Consider the following 13337-nt stretch of genomic DNA (forward strand, 5'->3'; position numbering starts at 1 on the left):
AAGCCAGGCCCCTGTACTATTTTAAGAGCAATTTTAACTTCATAAAAATATAAACGATAACATTATTTAAAAGTGAAAGAAAACTGTTCAATTTCATTTACATGAGGTGCCTTATATAATGACAGTTGTAGAGACAGAATGACGGACAGTAGTTGGCAGGATGGGAGGGATAGGAGGATGGGAGGGAGCTCCTGGATATAGAATGGATATAGAGTTTTATAAGATGTTCTAGAGACACAGGGTTATGATGGCTGCATATCATTATAGCTGCACTTGATTATCAGTGACGTGGAAGGGCCCAGCTCACTTGGGGGTAGTGCCATTCCTGGGCGTGTGGTCCTAGGTGAGCTGAGAAAGCCAGCTAAGCACACCAGGGGAACAAGCTATAGCTGCACTCGGTACCACTGACTCACATTCTTCAGGGTGTTGAGAAGGTGTATTTTACCACAGTTCAAAAATTAGGAAGGGACAGGAACAAGGAGAACCATTGTTCTAGTTTGCTTCCTCTCTGTGGCAAAGACCGTGACAGAGAGCAACTGGAGGGAAAGGGTTTATCTTACAACTTACAGTCCTTCACTGAGGGAAGTCAGAGCAAGAACCCAGAGGTGGGAGCTGAAGAGGGGCCATAGAAATCTGCTTATTAGCTTGCTCCTCGTGCGGCTCCTCGTGTGGCGTGCTTAGCTGACTTTCCCAGCCTACCTAGGAGCACATGGCCAGGAGCAGTACTGCCCCCAGGTGAGCTGGGCCCTTCCTGTCAACCATTAATCAATGAATGCCCTAAACACTTGCCTACAGGCCAATTTGATGAAGGCATTTCCTCAACTGAGATTTCTTTTGCCGGATAACTGCTAAAAACCAAACCAAACCAAACCAAACCAAACCAAACCAAACCAAACCAAACCAAACCAAACCAAAACAAAAACTTAACCAGATCAAAACAAATCAGAGTCCCCAAATTGTTTTTAGCAAATGGAAAGAGAGCCCCTGCAAGTGACACAATCCAGGGTCCTCTAAAACTCTCTCTCTCTCTCTCTCTCTCTCTCTCTCTCTCTCTCTCTCACACACACACACACACCACACACACACACACACACACCACTCACACACACACACACCACACACACACACACACACACACACACACACATACACACACAAGCTCAGGGAAAATACACCTATTCTTGCTTCTTAAATCTCCCTAGGACTCTGTTGTGAGGAGCTTTGTGAGACTCTTCTTTAAGCCCACCCTTGGAGAGACTGTTTTGTAATTGCTTCTCTCTTGCCAAGCAGTTGTTATTTTTATTTACCACTTGATCATGTTTGAACCAGTGATGAAATTTTATTACTTTCATCCACTGGTCTATGATTTCCTTTTGGGCATGAGCCATGCTCAACAAAAGAGAATGTTTGTTATAAGTAATGTACTAGACTAATTTGTTCTGATTGTAAAGATTTATGAGCAGGGAGAGCGATAGGTTAGCATGATGTAACAGATGTTCAATCCTGCAGTGACATTTAATTCAGTCGCTCATGAGTTCACTTGCCAGACTAAGTCAAGCAGATACAGACACGAGCTACCTCACATGAGTTCTTCAAGGGGCCAAAAATTTGTAACAAGACCTAATGACAAATGACACTACATCTCTGTTGAATGGAATAGGAGCGTCAGGAGGCTGGCCGTAGGCAGTGTTTTGTATGCCAGCCTGACTTAACATCTTCATTAACGATCTTCTGCAGATGGAGTGTGAGGAAACTTAGGGAATTTGCTGGTGAAGTGTATTTGTATAGTAGTGCCAGGGGGATGAGAGGAGACTGAGCAGGCTGGGGAGCTGGCACCAGTGAAAGACACTGTCTGGTTACAAACAGACTCATGTGCTTATACAAACAACAGTTCGGTCAGGATGGTGTAGGGACCAGGGCCACTCATCTGCCTTCAAGAGAGTAAGGAATGGAGGGCAGTGAAGAGAGGGGTACACCTGCAGTGTCTTGGGCCAAATACTTTATTTAACCTCATTTCTCCCTCATGTGGCCCTTGGATGTTTGTACCACAGGTATAATAACCTGTGAGGCTGGCACGCCATTTGTGACTGGTAAGGAACATCTTTGACTCACGCGTGCCAGCATTAAAACCTGGGACGATGGACATGCTTCTCACTGTCTCCTAAGAATTTTCACTGTGCTGCTGTATCTAAGCACCCAGAAGCCAGAGCTTTATAAGCTCACAAATACCTATAATTAGATTTAATTTTGCCCTCGCTTTCCAGAATTGATATCTAAAAATGTAAGTCATTCAGTTATGCCCTGCTTATTTGTAAACATTAGCATTTCAACACCATATTTTTGCATATTAAATGTATTCAGGGAATCAAAATACCATTTACTTTTAATGCCCGTTCATTTCTCCTTGAAAAAAAAAAGCACATGAATAATGCATTATTTAAGTCAGAAATTTTAAATCAAAGATTTACCACTGTTGCTGCCATTCTCTCGCCTTTCTTGATTATGGGACTTGATCCCAAGATCTCACCCACGCACGCCAAGCTAGGCAGATGCTCTGCTTCTGAGCTAAGCCACCAGCCCGGACCTTTCATTTTCAGTCTGTTCCTCATAGAGTTTTATTATTTACTTACTGATTTTTATGTGTGTGTGTGTGGCATGTGCCTGTTTATGTATGTGTGTGTCTGTGTGTGTGTGTGCATGTGCCTGTGGGTGTATGTGTGTGCACCTATGTATGTATGTGCTTCTTTATATATGTGTGTGCGTCTGTGTGCACTTGTGCTTGTACTCATGTTGAGGCCAGAGAAGAACACTGGACATTCGTCTTTATTGTTGTCTGTCTTAGTCCAAGAAGGCTGTCCCTCTGAGCCTGCAGCTCGGCTGGTGGTCATCAAGTCCTGAGAGCCTCCTGCCTCTGCCTCCTCCTACCCCCAGTGATAGGGGTTAGATTCATGTATTGCCACACCCAGCTTTTCACTCGGTGCTAGGAATTCAACCTTCCAGGTCCTTATGTTCATATAGCAAGTGCACCTACCCACTAGGCCATCCATCTCTTCAAGTCCCTGAATTTTAGTTTAATGGCATATATTTATACCTGTGAAATCTTCTACTAGAACATTACCACAATTCTCTGCAACAAAAATAGGGCTATAAGCTGAAATTCTAATTTAAAAGATTTCCCTAATTTGGGCCGATACAAATTAAATAGTTGTTAAGATCGAGTTTACAGTGTAATTGTTATTAGTAACTCACTGGTCTTTAAAAGCACAGGAATATTGCAAATTTGGAAAAAAATTGTACTAAGCAATCAGAGTTATTGGCAGTTATCTTGGGAGAGCAACGCGGTTGGGATTCTGGGACCTCAAGCGAGGGAGACATTTTGATATTTCTAATGGTTAAGCCTCAGAACAGGTAAGAGGCATGCCTGACTTCTGCAAGGTGAAGAAGGGTGGTTGTGTGAATGGGCTGGGGGAGGGGAACTTTGGCTTAATAGCCCTGCTGGCCCATTCTGGGCAGGCTAATGGGCAGGCCTAAGCATGGGCTCTGCACACCGCTCAACCCTAAGCACTGCTCGGACGTCTCCCTGCATTCCCACGGGCATACGTGCGTGGTTGGAGATTTTTGCTAGCTATGACTACTATGGAGGACAAGCAACATTTCTTATTCATCTCTGTACCTTAGTACAGGTCACAGTGCCATATAAAGAAGGAAACGTTTGTTGAATCGGTCAGTCTGAGCAATTTCTGCACCCTAATGTTTAAAGGTTTAAAGAATGGTTAAAAGAAAAGGAAACAAGATTTGAAATTTGGGCCAGTCTCTGGCAGGAGCCAGATTTGGAATGTTCTGTTGTGAAATCCTCAGACTTTTGTTCAAGACAAAGATATTTTTAAATTATTATAGCAATTGGCTTTTTTTTTTTCATTACATGTTCACAGATAACCAGATAAGTGACTCCAGGAGCAAAATATGAGGTAGCATTTGTTAACTGCAGAGCACTATAAAGAATTTTAAAACCATTCCAACCCATCCTGTGTAGTTTACTCATGACAATCAGGAAGAACAGTGGAATATTCACTGACACTACCATGTGCTGGTCACCGGCAGCAGAGAGTGAATCCATGCCAGAGACTTGCTGTCTATCTGAGACATGAGCATCTAACCAGGCAACAGCAATTTTGATGGGACATGTGGGAATAAGGGAAGAGAACACTGAGCTTGTGCTGGAGACACAGGAAAGATGGATCTTTAGAGGCAGGAGATTTCAAGGAGGAAAAGATGTCCAGATGAGATCAGAGGTTGGGTGAGCCAGAGTGGACCCAGAGATTACATGCATTACATCTGAGCAGAATATTGCACATGATAGCACATGTGATTACAAATGGGCAGGAGATGGGCAGGAGGAGGACTGTGAAGGCCTGAAGCAAGAGATACTTACATCTCTCTTCTCTGCTTGGTTGCATATTTTGTTTCAGATATGGTCACGTTATAAGAGACTACATACTTTGCTTAGTGACTTTCTATTTTGCCTGGGAGGATGTAAAGATTTTTATTTGCTTTGGTCATTGTCTGCATTCGCGTACCTGGCATGTATTAATATGCATTAATGTTAATATCTCCACAAATATTCACTGAATGAATGGAGGAATGAGAGATATGTTGGAGAAATGGAAAGTATTTCTGATTTGTGATTTATCAAGGCTAGAAGGGGATATGGTGGGAAGAAAGGCTTGGTGGAAGCCAGGCTATGGGGAGAATCTCAAGGTTGGTGCCCGAACACAAGGTTTGGCTTTTTACAGGATCTTGGAGATCATATTAACAGGAGTCTGTATGGTCAGAATTGGGTTTGAGGAAACTCCTCCTGGCTACATAGTAGGGAAAATATTGTGACCAGGCAATGCCCAGTGATGTGGACACATGAAGGCAGGAAGACGTCTATGTCCTGAACCAATTATTGGTGTTCCTAGAAAACTGTCAGAGATGACAATGGCTTGTCCCTGGAACTGGAGCAGCCCTGCTGTTGATGAGTGTATCTGACTTTCATGTTAGCCCATCCTATAGTCTCAGAAAAGTAAAAGAGAGAAAGAAGACAACATTCAGACATGGCGAGTGGGCTGTGAACGTATGATAGGGTGATCCCGTCTTCATGTCCCCTGATACCCTAGCCAGTTTAGGAAGATGCATCAGGTATCGATCTGTCTGTCCTAGAGAAGGGTCAGTTCAGCAATTTCACATTGTCCCAGTGGCAATATGTATTCATATCTCAGACTCCACACATTTGCAGTTTTAGAACAATCCTTTAAAAATTATTTACTTATTACTTAATGTGTGTGTGTGTGTGTGTGTGTATGTGTGTGTGTGTGTTAGTCTTCTGTGCATATGCATCTTGAGCTTACTGACTGACCTTAAGCATCTTCTTCTGTTGCTCTATATCTTGTTTTTGAGGCAGGATCTCTCCCTCAGCCCAGAACTAGCAGTTTCCACAAGAGTGGCCAAGTCTCAGAGATCCTCTGCTTCCCACTATGCTAGGATTAGAACCAGCTCTCATGTGGGTGTTGGGGAGTCAAACTCTGGCTGTCTTGGTCTCATGACAACCAAATAAATCATTTCCTGAGCCTAAGAATAATCTTCATTTTGATGTTGAAGGAACAAACTTCCACATTTGTGGCCATAAGAACTACTAGAATTTTAATCTGGAAAAACAAAACCCTTACCACATCGAAGGCAAAACAATCCCCTCCCTCTTTTTTCTTTTCTCAATTATCAAGTACGGTACATCCCAGAGACAAAATAATCTCTTTGATTGCTGGCATTTAATAAACCACCAACACAGATTTTCAAATTAAATCAAGAGGCTGCCTGTCAAAGAGTATCTGGCACAGCTTAGTTGCTGCCATGCAAGGCTCCTCTCCTCTCCTCTCCTCTCCTCTCCTCTCCTCTCCTCTCCTCTCCTCTCCTCTCCTCTCCTCTCCTCTCCTCTCCTCTCCTCTCCTCTCCTCTCCTCTCCTCTCCTCTCCTCTCCTCTCCTCTCCTCTCCCTCCTCTCCTCTCTCTCTCTCTCTCTCTCTCTCTTTCTTTCTTTTTTTTTTTTTGTGGTAACAGGGTAATGGGGCTTGAACCTAGGGTCTTGTGCAGGAAGCAATCAATCTTTCTGTAACTGAGCTACAGCCTCAGTTTCCCCTTTCCTTAGTATTTCGAGATTGGGTCTCTCTAAATTGCCTAGGCTGGCCTTGAACCTGCAATCCTGCAGCCTCCATCTCCTTGGGTAGCTGGGATTTCAGGCTGAGCCACTGTGGCTGGCTGTTCCCAGTCTATGTACCGGGTACTTTCTTTGATGAAAATACTTAGAGTGATGTTGATATACTGAGAGTCTGGTATCCAAAGAACTGAGATGTTTCCCACTTTTAAATCTAGAGGATACAGGAAGAAAAAAGCAGCAGAAATGCAGTTTATGTTTTCATTCTTAATTGCTCATGAAATGACTCTGGAAATAACAGTTTCTGCTTGGCTCTTGCCTAACAAACCAAATGGTCTCCTTGGAGACGCCCCAAGGGCCTCAATCTGGGTGTCTCAGAAGAAGAGGAGCATCTTGAGTTCAAAATAAGATCTTGGTCGTTGACAAATCACTGTCCCTGCTTTACAGCTGCTTGACCTTTCTTTCATTCATGTTATCTGCCCAACCTCACAGAGTTTAGTACCCTACCTAGAATGCTTTCATCCTGCAGAAATTATAAGGGTATGAATAATCTTTCTTTATAATTACATATTTGAGGAGCAGCCATAGAGATATTCCTCCTGGACTGTCAGCCTGGTGTGTGTGTGTGTGTGTGTGTGTGTGTGTGTGATTCAGTCATTTAAAATAAAAAGGAGGCTGGGCAATGGCAGTGCATGCCTTTAATCCCAGAACTTGGGCAGGAAAGGATCTCTGAGTTTTAGGCCAGCCTGGCCTAAGTCTCTACAAAATGAATTCCAGGACATCTAGGGCTGCACAGAGAAACAATATCTCCAAAAACCAAACTCACTCACTCACTCACTCACTCACTCACTCACTCACTCTCTAACTGGAGTTTAAATTGTTAATCCACATCCCCAATTACCTGTAGGAAAGGACTAGGTAAACCGCCTACACTTCTGCTAAACACCATGGAATGGGATAATCATAAAGTTTCATGAAAGATTTAATCATTATATTATCCACGTAGCAATCTGTCTGTAGTTAATACATAGATGGAACCTATCAAGAGGAAGTGCATTTTAAATGAAACTGGAACTGACTTTCTTTGTAATTGTGATAACCATTCTTATATCTGATGTGTATACTTTGCAGGTCACTGAGCCTCTCTGTGACTCTCGGTATGATGATGAATAATGTTGGCTCGTGGAGGCATAGGCAGTGACTTCCGGGGCCTTCCTCTCACATGCCTCCGTTCCTCTTGGTCTACCTTCCTTGACACATGACTGCTTTCACTCTGAGTGAGGCACTGGGTGGGAGTGCCTGCAATGTCTTCACATTGACCCTGCTTGGCGAGTCAGCTTGTGAATCTGGTCCAGACTGCAGACATGGGAGGGTGCCCTCTGCTGACCCCGCCTCCACTCCAGCTGCCCTGGCTCTCACCTTATCTCAGGGCAAAGGCATGCGCCGAGTGGAGCGTTAAGCCATGATCTTTATCAGAACTGAAGGAGAAGGATTGCAGAGGGAGGAGAGTCGATCTTATACTTTATTTACCGTCATCTGGACTGCATGAAGTCATGCACAGGGTGTTCTTACAACGGCATAAACCCTGGCTCCTCTCCTCTGTGGTACTCTTGTTGACTAAATATGTAAGCAAGTGTATAGTTTTGTGCTTATTATTGTATATGTATCTTGTACAGTGTTTTTTGAGCCCACTTCCAAGTTGTCTCTTCTTTTTCCTGTCAGGGATCAGACCACACAGTCTAGACTGCTGTGTCTCCTGGAGAGAGCAATAGCTCACTTTACTGCACCAAGCAAAATCTTCAAAAAACCACACCTGTATATGTTCTTTAGTTAATTCTTCAAACCCCTTTCAAAGTAGAATTAAGTTTGTTAGGATAGGTCACAATTTGAGCACTTGAATTTGAACTAATGTCTAGGGCACAGAGTATGTCTTATTATTTTTGCAATCCTAGGTTTTCCACTGATCTACGTAATAAAAAGTCACAAGTTAAGAACATATGAGACTACATATTACATTGAAAAACCCTGGAAATTTGATTGTATTAGAATATTTGCTTTTAATAAAGAGAACAAAACAAAAATTATTAAACACGACCTATACTTCTAAAACTTTGAGTAAACAATTTATTATAGCTGGGTGGTGGTGGAACACGCCTTTAATCCCAGCACTCAGGAGGCAGAGGCAGGCAGAGCTATGAGTTCAAGGCCAGCCCAGTCTACAGAGTTCCAGGACAGCCAGGACTACATAGGAAAACCTTGTCTTGGTAAAACAAAACAACACAAAAAGAATTTACTATTTTGAGAAAGTCTTCAGTGCCTGAATCAGATTGGAATATCTGTTTTGAGGGCAAGAAGAAGGTTCAAGCTGTGTACTTAAGGCAACTGACTCCTCATTCAGCTTTTTAATTTTTAACTCTTTTCTCTTTTACCTGATACAGGTTGGCAAGGTGGTGGTTAGTTTTGATCAAAAATGGCTGGTTCACCCCTGGATGGTCCACGTCATGAGCTGCTGCAGCCAGTAGTCCGAGCATGACGTCCAAAGGTGTGAGGAAGCTGGCCAACTGTTAAAGAAGAAAATCCGGAGATTGACTGTTATCTGCCGATAGAAGGACATTTGATGTGTCTAAAGCAAACAGAGTGAAATACTGTTCAGGACTGTTAGCCAGGCCTCTGCCGTCTGTGGCAGGCACTCGGGGCTGCAGTAAGAGGGGTGTGGAAGGTGACTGGGCAAACATAACTGGTGTTCTCCCTGCTCCTGCTAACAAGCCTTGCTGTTGCAATGGTATAGCCTGTGGGCAGTACTGATGACTGGTGGGCAGGAGGAGCAGAGTAACCAGCCTTACTCTTGAAAGTAAGTTGCAAATGGAGAAACAAACAAATAAACTGATTTAAAGAATCATTCATGTATGTGTCTTTGTTTAAAACATTCATTTAGCTTCCGGTCTGGGCCTGAGCACTGAGCAGATCCCAGGCAGCAGTTCTGCCCCCAATCTCACAAAACCCAGAGAAAGCAGGGGCTCCCAGGAGCTCTAACCTGGGCAGCATCTTAGGTAAGGAGACAGCAACATCCTCCCCAAACAGGGAGTAACTGGGACCCACTGGGACCCAGGAATTTACTCCTGACCCAGAGCACTGGTTCCTTCCAGTCTGGGCCTGAACACTGAGCAGATCTTGGGCCTCAGCTCTAACCCCAGTAGTAACACCCATCCCACACAGTTCTGATACAACGAAGATAATAGGAAAGACAGGCTCCAGTCAGAGACAGGGCAGGTAGCACTAAGGAGATCCAGATGGTGAAAGGCAAGCACAAGAACATGAGCATCAGTAACCCAGGGTACTTGGCATCATCAGAACCTAGTTCTCCCACACAAGAAAGTCCAGAAATTCCCATATCACCAGGAAAGCAAGATTCAGATTTAAAATCACTTCTAATGATAATGATAGAGGACTTTAAGAAGGACATAAGTAACATTCTCAAAGAAACTGAGGAGAACACAGGTAAACAGGTAGAAGCCCTTAAAGAGGAAACACAAAAATCCCTTAAAGAATTGCAAGAGAACACAACCAAACAGGTGAAGGAATTGTTTTTGTTTGAACAAAACCATCCAGGACATAAAAATGGAAGTAGAAACAATAAAGAAATCACAGAGGGAGACTACCCTGGAGATAGAAAACCTAGGAAAGAAATCAGGAGTCATAGACACAAGCATCACAAACAGAATACAAGAGATAGAAGAGAGAAGCTCAGGTGCAGAAGATACCATAGAAAATATTGACACAACTGTCCAAAGAAAATGCAAAATGCAAAAAGCTCTTAACACAAAACACCCAGGAAATCCAGGACACAATGAGAAGACCAAACCTAAGGATAATAGGTATAGATGAGAGTGAAGATTCCCAACTTAAAGGGCCAATACATATCTTTAACAAAATTATAGAAGAAACCTTTCCTAACCTAAAGAACAAGATGCCTGTAAACATACAAGAAGCCTATAGAATGCCAAATAGCCTAGACTAGAAAAGAAATACTTCAAAATAAATAATCAAAACACCAAATGCACAAAACAAAGAAAGAATATTAAATGCAGTAAGGGAAAAAGGCCAAGTAACATATAAAGGCAGGCCTATAAGAATTACACCAGACTTCTCACCAGATACTATAAAAGCCAGAAGATCCTGGACAGATGTCATACAGACCCTAAGAGAACACAAATGCCAGCCCAGGCTACTATACCCAGCAAAACTCTCAAGTACCATAGATGGAGAAACCAAGATATTACATGACAAAACCAAATTTACACAATATCTTTCCACAAACCCAGCACTACAAAAGATAACATCAGGAAAGCTCCAATACAAGGAGGGAAATTATACCTTAGGAAGAGCAAGAAACTAATCCTCTTCCAACAAATCCAAAAGAAGATAGCCACACAAGAATAATTCCACCGCTAATAACAAAAATAACAGGAAGCAACAATCTCCTCTCCTTAATATCTCTTAACATCAATGGACTCAATTCCCCAATTAAAAGACATAGGCTAATGGACTGGATATGTAAACAGGACCCAGCATTTTTCTGCGTACAGGAAACCCACCTCAGTGACAAAGACAGACACTACCTTAGAGTAAAAGTCTGATAAACAAATTTTCAAGCAAATGGTTCTAAGAAACAAGCTGGAGTAGTCATTCTAAAACCTCCAGCCTGAGAGCACAAAGGGAGGGACTCATGACTCCACCTGTTTAGGTAGTTGAGGGTGGCCTTGCCGGGCATCAGTGGAAGTGGACGGCCTCAGTGCCTGGAAGTTTGGATTCCCTAGTGTTGGAGAATTTGAGAGCAGGGAGGCAGGGATGGGAGGATAGTGGGAGCACACCCTCATAAAAATAGGAGGAGGGGGGATGGGATAAGGGGTTTTGGGGGGAATAGGAGAAGAGATAACATTGAAAGGTAAATAAAATATCCAATTAAAAAAATCAGATAATGGGTCTGGCAACTGTAGTTGAGCAGTCAAGACTTTTTGTCAACAATTTATTACGGGGATTTCACATACTCCTCAAGGACAAGGTATTGTAGAAGAGGCCCATGGAACTTTAAAAAGATTGGTGAGACATACTGTTGCTGAAACAAAGAATGATGCTGACCTGTGAGCTTGCTGAGTGCCCTGACAAGGATGACTGGGGAGCTGTATTGGACATATGTTCCTGACCCACCTTTGCTTGACTATATCCCAGATGGGACAAGCTGTCTCGCCTCAAGTTTTTAGACCTTGTGGGATAGAGAATCAAAAAGAGAAATTATGTCTCTTGTATTCTTCTTAAAGGTGCCCAGCTATCAGGAATCAATCATGTGCTGGTCTAGAAATCAATCCAATATGGGACATAACAGTCTACTTTTGGAAGACTGGATCAGGACTTTGTCAGAGACATATTTGGAAGCTAGCTGTAGCTTGCTATGATGTTAGGATAGCAAAAGATAAAGTTGGGACAGGATCTGGATTTCAAACAAGGGTTAGTGCATGTTTTAAGGCTCTTTTAATCGTCAAGCTAAAATTGGTTTTGTCTCTTCTACAGCATTTATTGTAAGTTGCATTGACTGTATAATTTCCAATTATGTTAGTGTGTTGAAACCTGACATGTCTGTTATGGGGGTCTATCAACCAGCTTTCATCTCACTGCCCTGAGTATTAGAAAACTTCAATTCTCTAAGAAAAGCTTGAAAGTACTGGAAGAAGTGAGTTAGGCTTTAAGCAGAAACAAGAGGGTAGCAGGCTTGATTATTGCTGGTATAACAGCTTCAATTCCATTAATTGCTAGCACCACTACTTCTGCAATAGCATTGACACAACGAGTTAAGACAACTATTTTTGTTAACCATCTAGCAAAAAAAAAATGTTACTAATGTATTGAGTATACAAAAGGATTTATATAGGTATCTGGAACAACGAATGATGCTCTATAATCCATTTAAATTATCTGAAGGAGGTTCAGGGTTCAAGAGTTAGTAGCCATCCCAAGTGTCATGACAAGTATCATTGGAGTAGTGTTACTTTTGAAATTCACAATGATTGTCATTGTAATTAGAAAGAAGTTTAAAGACACCTGTAGGATATTTGGCATAATCCTAACACCTCTCTGGGTGTTACTCTGGGTTAACTTTGGATAGTGAGATTATGAATTTAAAGAATGCTGCTCTGTTGACCTTTGATGCTTCAGATAATATTGATAAAATTATCCATGGCCTGAGCTCAGTGTTTCCATTTTGGGCAAACTTCAGGAATGGCATATATAGCTTGATCAGGCTAGCCCTTCTTGTCCTGGGAATACTTTCATTCCTGCCCATCCTGTTAAAGCTTATCTTTAACAACATCAACATGTTGGCAGCCAAAGTACATGGCTTGGACCTGAAAATGGACCCCCAGACAGAGTTATTAAATTAACAGGCTGTCAAGCCAAGGGCGGGTAAGATTCTGCACAGAGCCATATCAGCCTAAGACATAAGTGCATTGCCTTTGATAATGCATATTCTATGATGGGTAAGGAAGGCATTCTTGTCAGAATGATCTCAGACAGGCTCAGTCTTGTTAACGAAATAAAAAAGGGGGAGAGTTGAGAGAGCCTTTGGGGCTCCTTGGCAAGAAGCTGACATGAGCCAAGGACAAGGAAAAGAGCTGCCTGGCAGGAATATGACATTGGCCAAGACAAGGAAGTAGGCTTCAAGCAGGAATCTGACATTAGACTAGAACAAAGAAGTAATTTCAGGTAGGAGTCTAAATCGTAGGCTATAACAAAGAAGTAATCTCAGGCAGGAATCTAAATATTAGGCCAGAACAAAGAAGTAATTTCAGACAGGAATCTAACTTTTAGGTTAGAACAAGGAAGTAGGCTTCAGACGTGAAAATGACCTTGGGCTAGGACAGGGAAATAGGCTCAGATACTTTGGTCATCTGGATAAGCCTTTAGAAATAGTGATTACGGGAGTGTTCACGTAACTGGGTTTAATGCCTTGCTTCTCTTTGACTATTTGTGTTTATTGTCTTGCTTGTTCCTTGACTATTTGCATCTATTGTATTGCTAGACCCTCAACCTAGAACTGACCTTAATATATGCATGTAATCAAAATGGTATAAAAGCATAAAGGAAGAGGAGATATA

At 42.4% G+C, this 13337-nt stretch overlaps 1 protein-coding gene across 3 annotated transcripts in view; it reads right to left on the bottom strand.

The window, feature by feature from the left end:
* The window catches only part of Pde7b (phosphodiesterase 7B), a 313578-nt gene that overhangs the window by 23641 nt on the left and 276600 nt on the right, over positions 1 to 13337 (bottom strand). For all 3 annotated transcript variants that reach the window (XM_076928085.1, XM_076928084.1, XM_076928086.1), the window contains one exon: positions 8619 to 8750. In XM_076928085.1, the coding sequence (XP_076784200.1) occupies positions 8619 to 8750 (132 nt within the window). The remainder of the gene's footprint in view (positions 1 to 8618; positions 8751 to 13337) is intronic.

The sequence above is a fragment of the Arvicanthis niloticus genome, chromosome 30 (assembly GCF_011762505.2).
Source record: "Arvicanthis niloticus isolate mArvNil1 chromosome 30, mArvNil1.pat.X, whole genome shotgun sequence".
Lineage (NCBI taxonomy): Eukaryota > Metazoa > Chordata > Mammalia > Rodentia > Muridae > Arvicanthis > Arvicanthis niloticus.